Source organism: Anneissia japonica, unplaced genomic scaffold (genome assembly GCF_011630105.1).
Source record: "Anneissia japonica isolate Jap-2015-1 unplaced genomic scaffold, ASM1163010v1 scaffold199_len4679917_cov187, whole genome shotgun sequence".
Taxonomy (NCBI): Eukaryota; Metazoa; Echinodermata; class Crinoidea; order Comatulida; family Comatulidae; genus Anneissia; species Anneissia japonica.
In genome coordinates, this window is record NW_022686322.1 from 4,124,557 (window position 1) to 4,138,009 (window position 13,453).

Here is a 13,453-nt window from a genome sequence, read left to right on the forward strand (position 1 = left end):
CAGTATTTCATTTTACCATCAAATGTTCTGTAGTGATCCTGACCCCATGTGGTACAGTGGCCATCTATTGATCGATAAAATAAGATTAAATATTCTTCGTTATAAATTAATCATGTCATATCAAATTTAACGCCAAACATATTTTTCTATCTCAAAATGTTCAATATATTGTGTTTGTGTTGTGGTGAATGTGAGATACGATTCATATGGTTAGTCTCATGAATCATATTACCTAATGTTTTAATGAGAATTTTGATGATTTGTTTTCTCTGTTTACTTTTATATTACAGTAAAGTGATAACTAGCATGGATGGATCTGCGCATGCGCAGGGATTTCAACACAACAACAATCTACTGTTTCACGGGGTTCTTTGAATTTTCTTCCTTCTGCAGACGATTCTGATCCACTAGAAATAGATAGGCCTAGTTTTTCTAAATGATGAATGAATTTCCCTTGTTATTGATGTTAATTAGTAATGGTAGAAGAAGAAGATATACATAAAATGAACGTCGGGATGGTGTTAGTACTATTACTAGTATTATCAAGAGTCGACAGAAACATTGGAAGCTATGCCTAGTTTAGCAGTAGGCCTAGTAGTACAGCAGATGTTAAGGGCGTGCGGTAGTCAAAACTACCGCACCACATACCAAGTTTTGCTTCGAATGTTTACTGTGAGGTGAGGGTTCTCAACTAGGTCTAGGCTAGACCTATATCGCAGTAGGGGAAAAAATGGTTCATTTAATAAACACTGAATAAATTTTACCCGACCTTGGCATTACCTTACAGACGCGTGTGAATGCTTTTTATCTCGGTAGGAATAACTCAGGAGATCGCTCGGTTACAATTTGTTAAATTTAACTTCACGTGTGAATCGGGTATTAGAATGTTAATTTAATTATAAAAATAGCCGACCGTGATCTTTATACCTGTCCTGTTAGCAGCAATAATTAATAGCAATTATGATCCCGTGCCAAAAAACCCAATATACTGTAATAATTTATACCACTGTGTACAGTATTTCATGGAGGATATTTAATATTGTCTACAAAAAGCCTCGCCTGAAAGATGCATACCCAAGGCGTTAAACGCTGGTAGATTGGTTGATTAATAGATCTTTTTTGTATGGGCGGTAGTTAGGGCCAATATACTCTGCTGCCTCTATTATACTTCCCTCATTGGAGCTTTCGAGAATTTGTTATTTACCAAATAGATTCACAGTGGACCAATTGTGTTGTTCTCTAATGAAAATTATGTTTAACGTGAAGTAGTGAAATCTACATCCCAAAGTGTCTGATGATCTATCATCTGATCATCTATCATCATCTGCTTCATGCAAGGAGGTGGTGCCAATCATCCAACAAACAAGGTAAGTAGAATTCACTTACTGAAATAATACCATGTTTTACTATCATAGATTTAAAAACAGCAAACCATCTGTTTACATTAACCATTTCGATCTGTGAGGGTAAAATTACATTTGCATATGTTTCACATAGGTGGGCGTGTGGTAGTCAAAACTACCGCACCACATACCAAGTGAAATTGACCGAAGCAGTATTATTACCTAATTAATATTTATGAGGTATAGATAAAATAATATCCAGTGTGTGTAAAAAGTCAAGATAATTTAAAAAAAATATGTATTTCATTTGAAGGTTATTGAATGTTGTACATTGCAAATATTATCCTCAATAAATAATTAATGGGAAAAAACCTACCACTCTCAAAAATTACCACTGGAGGAACATTAATAACTTCTTCTGTAATGATTTCTAGAAGAGAAATGGAAGTAGACAAGAATGTGACAATAATAATAGTTATTGCAGATGCTGTCAGGAGAGCCACTTGATAGTTTTTTAACTTTTTTGGCAATCCTTGGAAGGCAGCATCATGTTTTTGTTATATTTTTCTTGAAATTAAATTTGAATTTGAATTGCAGATAAAAAGTCTGGTAACCAAAGGTGGATTCAAGGGTGGGGGGCCCTAGCCAGCTTTTGCTCACTCCCCTCCTAAAACCTTTGAAAATAAAAAAAGAAATGAAAAAAAAGAGAGGAGAAGGATGTGTAAAAGTCTCTTTCTTTCCCCTCTATATTGAATTCCTTGATCCACCACTGGTAAGGGTAGTGTAAATTATAACAATTCTTGCACAGTGCATTGTGCTGTAGCATCAGTTTGTCAACTAAAAATAATATATATAATAATGCCACTCTTATTTAACACATTCCACTGAGAAAAGTCTTAATGTGCAAATAACTACAACAAGCAAACATTATAAACAGATTGTACCCTGACAGTCTGGTATTGGCAACGTGGGATTCCAACTTCCCGTTGACTTGTCACACACATATTGAGATATGTCTGGCGGTCTATACCCAGAAAGACATTCAGCAGTACACTTAACAGTTGCGCCATTAAAATCACACACCACTGATCCATATGAAGGTGATGCTGGGTTACTGCAGTGTTGTACATCTGAAATGAAAGCATAGGTCAAGTATCAGTCTTTAATTTTAATGATGTTACGTAATTATATAGTATAATAATAATGAAAACTTTTAAAGCGCCGGTATCTGTCTAAAGAAAATGCTCATGGCGCCCCTCCACAAGAACTCAAAAATGTGACAGACAAAAGAACAATGAAGTTTAAGAACCAGAAACAATTAAATTACATGAGCCGTACTTGGGTCAGCGTCACTCTCTCTATGGGCACGTTCGAGCGAAAAAATATCTGTGCGATTTACCGGTACAGACTTTCTAAAACCGCTCGGACACTAGTCTAATTACCTTACCATCAGGATTATCCGTGACAATTTTGACCACCAAATTGCTGGGCAGAATACCGTGTATGGAATGACCATGGAGCCGGAGGCAATGATAAATCAACCTTAATTGTTTTTCCAAAAGTTTTGTCCACAGCCCAGCGCGAAATTCAATATGTTAAGGCCAAGGCGTGGTTACAGCTCTCCTTTGCTTCCTCACACATGCACGACGAAATCTAAATTTTATCAGCATAGCTACACAATCGATTTGTAGATTTACCATTATTCGGAGAAATAAACTTGAATAAACTAGCCTACGTACAGATTTTAAAGCAGCCATTATAAGTTAAATATTGAGCTACATTATCGCTCCACCGTGCCGCGCTGTGTGTACAATGTGGGCCGGTTATAGCAGCAGTAGCAAGTAAACAAAGAATGGGTTGTTGACCAACATGGGATAAGTTGAAATTTACTTCCGGAGTAGTTTCGTTAAACATATTTACCGTGAGCTAAAACTTGCTCAAACGGTCGACCACCCACTGAGTGCTCAGCGTGATTACCCGGTGAAATAAATGGAATACGGTTGGTGTTTTTTGCTCGAACGGGCCCAATGTAGCCATGTATTCACAGATACTCTACACAAGGTGATATGCTGGGCTCCAATAGTTTCCACCTTTGGCCTGTGCCTCAGGCTCCGCTACCATGCACCACCGAGGCAGCGACACTGACCCAAGTAAGGTAAGTGTAAAAAGTTTGAAAATTATGTAAAGTAAGTTTCAAATAAGAAGGTTTTAAGATTAGTTTTAAATTCGTGTGTGGAGGATGAAGCCTTGATCTGGAGTGAAAGTGTATATAAAGTTGTGGATTGGTTTGGCGCAGTGGGAATGGTTTTGCACTATGCTATGAGACAATGTGAATTTTAAACATTGAACACTACCTACCTGCTGTCTCACAGAAAGTTCCACTGAAGCCAGTAAGACAAGAGCATTTATCAGGGGCTATGCAACTTCCTCCATTTGCACATTGTGTTGTGCATACAGCTAGAGAGAAAATAAGGTGATATATTAGCTAAAAAAATTTGCAATTATTATTCATTTATATAATTATTTATTACAAATTTGTATTATACAAATATTCAAGAGAAAATCATGGGCCACAAGTGGGTACCTCTTGACGCAAAAAAAAAGGGTTCATCTCATACCATTTAAAGCCCCATTTTTCGGCAAAAAAAATGCACTGAAATTAATTTTTTTACATTTTTTTTAAAATCATCATATAAACTCCTCAGGCTGGTGTCAATTAAACGTGGAAGATTACTTTAGAATAACCTTGTGACAAATAAGAATTTTCCATTTTTCCATGAAATAGAGGGTAGTGTGTTAGCAACAATTGGTAAAAATACTGGCAGTACTTTTCAGACTAACAATTATAGTTTTAATTCAAACCAACCAAATATTGCGGTAATATAACGCCTTTCTGTATGAATGGTACCCGCATGCTGGGAGGGGCCATTGATTAATCCTTTTACTCATCAGACTGAGGGCATCCTTTATTGTTATTGTTTCTAGAAAATTGCCCTAAGATCTAAATAATATCATAATGTTATTAGGCTAGTAAATTTCCTTGACGTTATTCTACTTTTAGTATGAGTACATAATGTAATGATAATGATGCAATAAAACTTATAACACACTTATTAAAGTTTGAAAATAACTTTTGAGCAAAAAAAAATAACTGAGGATGTCAAGTGATGTACTGCACCTACATTCCGGAACAAGTAAATTTTTGAGAACATTTATATAGGTCTACAGTGGTGGAGTGGCCCTAGTTGCCCAGGCAACACCCTTGATTTCATGTTGTCAAAAAAGTTTATATAATATTAAGAAAAGAAAACTTGTAAAACGCATTCAATTTCATTATAACAATTGTATTCGTGATTTAACTTGTATCCTTTACGGCCGAGTTGACGCTAGTACGCTCATACCTATACTTTTAATATTGTTATTAATAATATTATCATAGGCTAGACAGCTAGGGTCTACCATACGTTACAAGTTTTACGGTATTATGTTTGGCCATTATGCTAATAATTATAGCTATCAGTAGATTTCCCGTCGATTTATAATCAGGCAACTGGTGAGGGACAATTTGATTTCCTGCTCCAAAACAAGGCGTCCATTTGTAGAAGGCCTAAAGTGGTCTAACTGGCATGAGACCAGCTAAATTCAGCTGATTGAAATGCATTAAGTATAATATAAAGGAATAAAATTAAGGAAGAATAGGAAAGATACTTGGAGCGGCTCAAATTGGTACCGAAAATGATATAATAATGCTAACGCTCATTATTATTATAATGTTTGTAGTAAATTTTAGGCACTAATCATCAAAGGTCAAGGTGCCAAATCAATCATGTTTCATATATTCAACATCAAATCAACACCTTATGTGATCCAAAAATATCTTCATAAGGAATTCAGAATATCAGTCAATATTTTATAAAAGAAAGAAGTTATTAATAGAAAATAGTTAAAATAATGTTTCTTACCTATTATAGCACTGTATTTATTTGTGAAAATGCGTTGATTCCGATTGTTTATACAGATGAAATATTTACTTTGCACCTCGTTTGGGCCTTTTGTCCCACTATGGGCAACATCTAATTGTATTAGCCCCTGGCCTATACTAAAGGAAGGAAATTGACCTATTTTTATTTTGGAGATTTCAGGTGAGCAGAGGATGTAATTTAATATAAATTAAAAATTTATTTTTTAAAAAGTAATTTCCATTTTTCACAGCACAGATGGTGTGCTAACTGGACAAAAATAAAATGTTCTTTTTATTCAAAATCATGATTATTTTTTTGTCAGTTAATACATATGTGCTACGAGGATGTACATTTAAAAAAAAATCATGCTTTAATTTTTTTTTTTTTGCAACCTCCGCTCAACCTGAAATCACCAAAAGAAATTTTTTTCCCTTTATTTAGCCTATAAACTGTCTGACCTGACCTAGCAGTACATTCATCATTAATGTTTTGTTTTTATTTTCTCCTCCTAAATTTTTTTGAAAAATTATTTTGCCTAATAAGATAACAGAAATAGATTTCGGCCCTATAGTCCTATTTTTATCTGACCTCTGACGATTTAAAAAAAAAAAGTTTGTCAAACAAGGGGAAACGAAATGTATTGCCTTTCTAATGTATTATATAAGTCGAAACGATGATAGCTATCTGGACAGATGCAGAAGTTAGAAAGCAGAAGAGGAGATCCATTTGATGGCACAATTAGGTCTGGTCTACCCAGGGAGCTGTTATTATAACAACTCCCTGGTCTACCATTCATTTAGAGGTTGGAATAATTTGAAATAAAAAGCAAGTAATCAGCTGCAACTAAAGTCCTGAAAAAACAAACACAAACACATACAAAAGGTAGAATAACATCAGGAAATCACTTACATCCCCCTTTACCATTAAGATATTTGCATTTAACGCAATGTCCTAAAAACAATAACAATAAGGGATGCCCTGAGTATGTGATAACGGTCACGTAAATATATCAAATTCCTTACTAAAAAGATTAAGCATGGCTTTCTCAGTCTGCGGGTTCCATTCATACAATATTACCGCAAAATATCTGTTTGGTATGAATGGTATATGCTGGTACGCGCAACCAATAGGGAGCTTTTGATTTGTGTGACGACGCGACGCTAGAATGTAATCACTCATGCGTGACCGTCCTGCCTTGCGTCCTACGTTCTCTGAATACACGTAGATTCTGGAACGCAATTTGGTCAAATCTATGTATGTAGAGAACGTAGGATGCCATGTAGGATGGTCACGCATGAGTGGTTCCGTTCTAGCCTTGCGTCGTCGCACAAATCAAAAGCATGGTTCTCACGAGAGCCCTAGTATCCGAATCGGGAGCTAACCGTTAGCACCTGCGTGAGAACGCCCGATTGGTTAGCGCTAACCGTTAGCGGTATCCGGATACGCTAACGGTTAGCAAGCGCTATTCTATCATCAACCAATCACACGTACACCTTTACAATTTCCAGTTTCTTATTGGCCAGTGATTCGATCATCATATTGTTGGTATCCGGGTATCAATTGCCTTGGCCGTCAATTGCCTTGGCAATCCATCAATTGCATTGGCCGTCGTACCTAGTGGGGTGAATGAACGATATTGCCAATAACGCGCCCACCACCCCAGTGATGATGAAAAATATTATTCAAACACGACATCACAATACTTGCATGGTTCCTCGATGATTCAGGGAGTTGACAGTCGATTCCCGATTGTAGACGGTACATACTACAGTGCAACCAAAGAGTAGTAAGAAGTCTACAGTGTCGCTGTTCTGGTATTATACTCTAAAGAGGTCCGATAGGGTGCGCCCTCTAGTTCGTGATATTATGCCTACTTTTTTTGGCGATAGGATTTCCGTTCCAACTGAACCCTGAGAGATGATACAACACCAATATTCTAGATATACTCAGCTGTTCAATGTGATAGTGTTAGAGCGAAACTTAAAATTAAGTGCAATACCTTCAAAATCAAAATTGGCTAATAAGTAATTTTCTATTTCAATTGTTTCTTAAAAAAGCATAATCTGAACGATCGTTCAATATCTTCTTTCCTTCACCACATAGGCATAGGCCTATATTTATATGTACCGTAATGGTTGTATTCATTTTTTTTTTATTGGGGCAAGGCTGAACAATCAGCCGAACCTTTTAAGGTAAACTATGATATATTATTGCTTAAGTAAACTTTTAAAATATTGCTACAGTACAAAGCAAAATGAAATTTTATTATGACAGTTATTTCTCCTGTTGATTTACTTTTGCGATGACTTGTCTATTATTGCGGTGTATATTATATCATTGTCCGATTTGTATTATAGTTATTTCATCCATAATATTTGCTTCGTGGGTTACTTTGTGTTTGTGATTGGAAGGGTCTGAGTGTCCATAATCCCCTAGTTTATTATTGAATATTAATATAATTTATCAACATCCATCTAGTAGTTCCATTTTTTGTAGAGCAGTGACATTAACTTCTGTACACCTGTACATTGACAAACAAATGAGCTCATGTACTTCATTTAGGAGACAAGCCAGAAGCTGATATTCAATAAGGATACCCTTCTAGTCACCCCTTGTATAATAGCGCTTGGTAAGTGATATAATAATGTTAAGTGTTTGCAGTACATCATGCAGTATTTCAACATTCAAAAATAGATTTTTTTTTACTCGTCAGGAAAACATTGAGATATTCCCATCAGCACAATGATTCTTCTCAAAACCATCTACATCGTGCACTGCAAGCATTTAAAATTGTTATTTCACCATGCAAACCTTTATGCGGTAGTAAACTAAAAATCTTTAAACTCAATGAATAGATGTCATGCCCTGAGGTATTTTTTATTTTTCAGAAGTGGAGTGTAATGACAATTGTGTTCTTCTAGATGGGGTATTTATTAAAATAAATACTGTATTGCAAGCCATTTTGATGGCAAGGAATTATTGGCCATTTTTAAACAGAGTTAACAGTTTATGTAGTGTTAAATTGGAAAAATGATTACCGTACATTATTTGTTGCAAACTGAATAGACGACGATAACAGACATTCCAGTGCATTGATTGAAACTAAAGTGAATTGTACTGTATTGATGAGAAGAAAGTTTAAAGAATGTGGCTACATGTTTGGGTTACATTTGTGGATTTATTGTTGATACAATAAATATATGAAAATAGCTGTAGAACGTCTTTGTATTTTATTCGTTTAGTAATTTGACACAAGCATCATATTCTATCTTCAACACTTAATAGTAAAAATGTAAATTCATATTTATTTAACCATGCTGTAAAAGCTGATGACAGAATACCTGTTATTTGACTTTTACATAATAAATGTAAATTTTACATAAATAATGTATGTAAATAAAAACACAACATGTGATGTTATGTGAAAAATAGAAAATTTCTTTGTTGTGAATTTACAGGTAAGTGTTGTAATTCATCATAGAATAAACCTTAAAAAAGACATCTTAGTATTTTTAAGGTATCTATGTAAAATACCTTTACAGAAATTAGGTAAACAGAAAACACAACATATGATGTTATGTAAAAGAAACAGAAAAGTCCTGGCGATGCATTTGCCAGCACCTTTGCTGTTAATTTACAGAGACTTTTTTTTACAGTGCAGTGTGCCTATTTCCGTGTCCTTGGCTATCACACTACATGTTTGTCACAAAATGTACGCCTATTTTGTTCGTCCCTGATTTGTTTACAGTGTTAATAGTCTATTTTTAATGTTGAAATACTTTTTAAAATATAAGATTGATTAATGTACAGCATTAGGCGAGGGACGTTGCACTCAAATATTGAAATTTAGAATGTGTGCAAAGTAAAAGTTGATTATCTGGTTAAATAGTCACACAATTTTTGATACCGTAGTGTTTAATAATTAAACACAGTCTTTTCTGCCTTTATTACCCGCCCCAGCCATATTTAAAAAAAATATATACAGCTCATGTAAGTCAGCACTGTTACAGAATTACTCTCGTTAAATGAAGTTTAATAACAAAATTTAAAAAATAAATGGCAGATAAAGGATTAAGTGTTGTTGTTGGGAGGGAGTGGTGCTGATTATAATGCGATTACCATTAACCTTGACGGCTCCAGCGGCGGATCCGGGGAATAGGATTGGAGGCTGTCATTCTGTTAAAAACACTGCTTTCAAAACGTATGAATATTACAGTCTAAAAGTGCCATTTCCTGGAACTTGGGAGTTTTATTTCACACTTCAGCCGTAGTCATGGCGGGGCTGAGTAAACGCGGGCCATTTTTGGGGTATCCGACTTGACTCGTAGGGGAATTTATGGCACTGGCATTGTATTTAATTAATTAGTGGCTTCAGAAATTTGCCGAAAATGGGTCTGACATGTCCTTCGAGGGTGTGGGGTCCGAACCAAGTGGTGGACTAGAGCCTCGGTCTGAGACTCGGAATAATTAATTCTAGGTGGGGTTCATGGGGAATTTCCCTTCCTGCCCCCAGCTGGCCACAACGGTATAGGTCCTATGAGTGGACTTTTTTTGAGCTCATAAAATGTTTTGTGGTAAGTAGGATAACCTGAGGTGCATATACCGTGAGTCGCCTATAAAAGTAAATGGGTGAGGCTGACATTGAAAAAAAAAATGAAAGTTGGTCCGCCACTGGTTTCGACAGATTGCAGTGGCGGATTCAGAGGGTGGGAGAGCCGATTATTTTTTAAAGGAGAAAAAGAAAATTATCTGAAGTCTGAAAGTTCCATTTCCGGCCATCTAGAGGTGCCTTAGTCATAAATGCTTAACTCAGCCCCAATAATGGTGGGGCTGAGGTGATATTAACCCCCTATCTTTGAAAGTCCTTTCCAGGAACCTCTCTATTTTGAATTCGTGTGTCAAGAATATTGGAATCTATAGCTCAACATTGCAGGACTGCATAATGGCAGGACGGCACTTTTGTAAGAACCAAGTTATAGATAAAACCTTTTCTGCATGGCTAATTGATATGGAATCTTGATGTTATATGTTTTAAAAAAATGAACACTGAGGCTTATCCTGTTACTTAGGATTTATGCTCTACTTAAAGGAACATATTTACTATACGTGTTTTTATTTTTGTTTTTGTTTTTGTTTTGTTTTGTTTTTTCTTTTTATAGAAGATCCAAATTAGGAAAGTGTTCCGTACAAAAAACACGATAAGGGAGGAGCAACAATCCGAGCAAAAAAATTAACCCATGACTCACGTTCGCAGTCTGGTAGTTGGTGGTACGGTGACCAAACACCCTTATCGTATTCACAAGTGTTGTTGATATTTTTTACGCCATCTGGAAATTCATATCCACTGAAACAAGTCGCATTACATATGCTAACAGAGAGAAGAAAAACCATTCAACTACTTTTCATAGATGTGAAATATAAGCAAGTATACACACACACACACACACACCCACACACACACACACACACAGAATTTCGGTACTTGGCGTATGTAATATATTTACTATCTTACAAATTTTAGTGTTATTGCATAGACTTATATGACACTGTGGAGTTGTACTATCACTTGATGCGATGCAAGCTTCATTAAAAAATATAGTTTAAAGACATAGGACCTATTTACATACTGTAACTATGTTGAATTGAAACATTTCGACAAAATAGGCCCGTTTATAATTTTACAAAGCCAGTATTTGTATGTTATACATACGTTTTAGACGAAAGAAGTGTACAAGCGGCGCTTCCGTGTGTTGGTGCCGATGGCATTGAACAGTGGTTAACTGGAAAGAAAACAGACAGTTCAAGTAAAATATGGCAAACTAAAGGCTTTTCTTGATAATATTGTTTGTGTTGAAGAAACACGAGAAACCTATCAAATATTTTAAAAACTGAAAGAAAAAACATGCTCGAATAAAACAAAAAGGCCAATTTATTCGATTTACTAAAATCATTAAACTGCCTGTTAGCTAATTTAGGGATAAGGGTCTACGTAAAAATAGGAATAGTATTAAGTGTGCATTAATTAGTACCGTATACTTTTTGTTATGATTTTTAATTTAAAGCCACTTTTAATTAACAAATATACAACGTAAACATTTATTAAAGAGTTAGGTTTAGTCGAACACCAATAATATTCGTTATGAGTTGTTAAGTCCATAAACTTATAAACATTTTAAATTGAAATTGTGGACATTATAAAGACACACATCATACACGCTAATGTTCAACAGGCTAAACGAAGAAATAATTAAGAATACAAACAAGCTGAAGAGAAAACAAATGAAAGAATAATTATTTAAATAAAGGAACACGATAGAAAGGAAAAGTACTAAAATTGTCTACATCGATGGGTGGAATTTTTATTAGTCAGTTTACTGAATCAACATTGGATAAATGATTGAAAGTTTTAAAAATATAAGGAGGTATACAACCTACCGTCTGTTTCATCCTCTGGTGCGTCCGTCCTAAAAGCAATAAAAGAAATAAAGATGTTCACAGGTTTTGTGATACCACCGAAGAAAGATTTTCCATGCTTATTCTTTCAGCAAACTAATCGTTAAAACAACACCAAACTACCGTAATACACTATAATTAATTTGAAACCAGTATCAATGTCAGTTAACAACCGTCTCACATCGTGCGGGACGGTTCCACATTTCAAAGTGATTTTGGATGAAACACGCATTTTGCGAAAACACATGCGTGATCCTAAATTTGTCACGCATTTAACACAAGTATATATGAGTGATAACGATTTATCACAAATTCAGGGGAAAATGTATTTAAAATTAGAAGAAATTGCTTGTATTAATACTATAAAAACGGTGATGCAGTAACTTAAGTCATGAGAGAGTACAGTATTTCTTTGAAGGCCCTACTTATTTCACTAAAGAGTTACTAAAAAATGATCAGTAATGAAATGTTTGTGTATAGGTCTACATAGTTTGGGTGCTCAAATTAAACATAGGCCTACATTGAAATTCAAATAGGCTTTTTTAATACTATTTTTGCTTATGTACCTGTATTATCAACTAACACTCCCTAAAACAGCTTACAAATGCTCGGAGCGACGGGAGGGGGTGGTTCCCCTGCCGCTTGGACCCCCCTCTCCAGCCAACTGCTATAGTCACTCACGCATTTCAAAGGTTAGTAACTATGATGTGGTTAACATAAGCAAAAATTTAGTCCAATGAAACTGTTTATCATCTTGATACCTTCCGACGAAAATTGACCCTACCGGCGTCACCACGGCGTCCCCACCGATCGATCTAACGTGACGTTGTTATTTGGGTGCTTTATAGATTATTGAGAATGGTAATATCACCGAAAAGAATTGATAAAATGACAGTTGAATGACCAACACAGACAATTGAGGACAATAGTTCGTCATTAGAAGTTATTTAGTATAACTTTATTCGGAAAATTAATCTCAAAATCTAGTTGCCGTCCCCGGCACGGTAGTGGCGTCGTATGATTTGTGAGCGATTTTTAACAATTAACCCCTAAGTAAAAAATAGTTGAGCCATGTAGTACCTTGCAAATCAACCCAGAAACCCGGTAGTTTGTTGATTGTTTATTGGTAAGGTCCCTTCGCTGCCAAAAAATAGTTGTTTGGCAGTAGCGTCCCCGGTGACATCGTGAGGGCATGGTGAATGCTGGTTACAATTTGGTGGCAAAGTACATCGATTTGAGTATTTTCATTCATCTGACCATGTAAGCCAGTGGCGTATCTAGATATCTTTAAATGAGGGGACTGATGGGGATGGGACGCGAAGGCGAAGCGTGTGGGTGCTGATGGGGGAGCGAAGGTGAAGAAAAAATGGTTCGGGTGGGAATCGAACCCACGACGCCCAGGTTATTTAGCCAGATGAAAACCACTACAAGTGCTATTATGATGCGAGATTTTCTCAAAAAATATCATAGAAGTGATTATTTACTCTACCTGACGTGTTATCGTACCGAACTCAGTACTTCTCCAAATACTTGTCATTAATAACAAAAAAAAAAAAAAAAAAAACTATGGTCATGGTGTCAAAAGTAAAGAAAAACTTAAATATTCAAAAATAATTGTTATCAATAAATATATCTTATGAAGCCCTTTACATTGCTTGGGGAAATCCGTCACTGAACAAACATACAACTCATTAC

General features: G+C 35.6%; 1 protein-coding gene across 1 annotated transcript in view; it reads right to left on the reverse strand.

Annotated features, from left to right (window-relative positions):
• LOC117114700 (mucin-2-like) overlaps window positions 1-13,453 on the reverse strand; it is a gene marked incomplete at its 3' end in the record, with an annotated part of 37,372 nt that overhangs the window by 22,794 nt on the left and 1,125 nt on the right. Inside the window, exons 2-7 of the mRNA XM_033258389.1 lie at window positions 11,741-11,769; window positions 11,016-11,085; window positions 10,552-10,673; window positions 3,702-3,800; window positions 2,288-2,473; window positions 1,720-1,773 (exon numbers count right to left, since the gene is read on the reverse strand). Coding sequence (XP_033114280.1) covers window positions 1,720-1,773; window positions 2,288-2,473; window positions 3,702-3,800; window positions 10,552-10,673; window positions 11,016-11,085; window positions 11,741-11,769 — 560 coding nt within the window. The remainder of the gene's footprint in view (window positions 1-1,719; window positions 1,774-2,287; window positions 2,474-3,701; window positions 3,801-10,551; window positions 10,674-11,015; window positions 11,086-11,740; window positions 11,770-13,453) is intronic.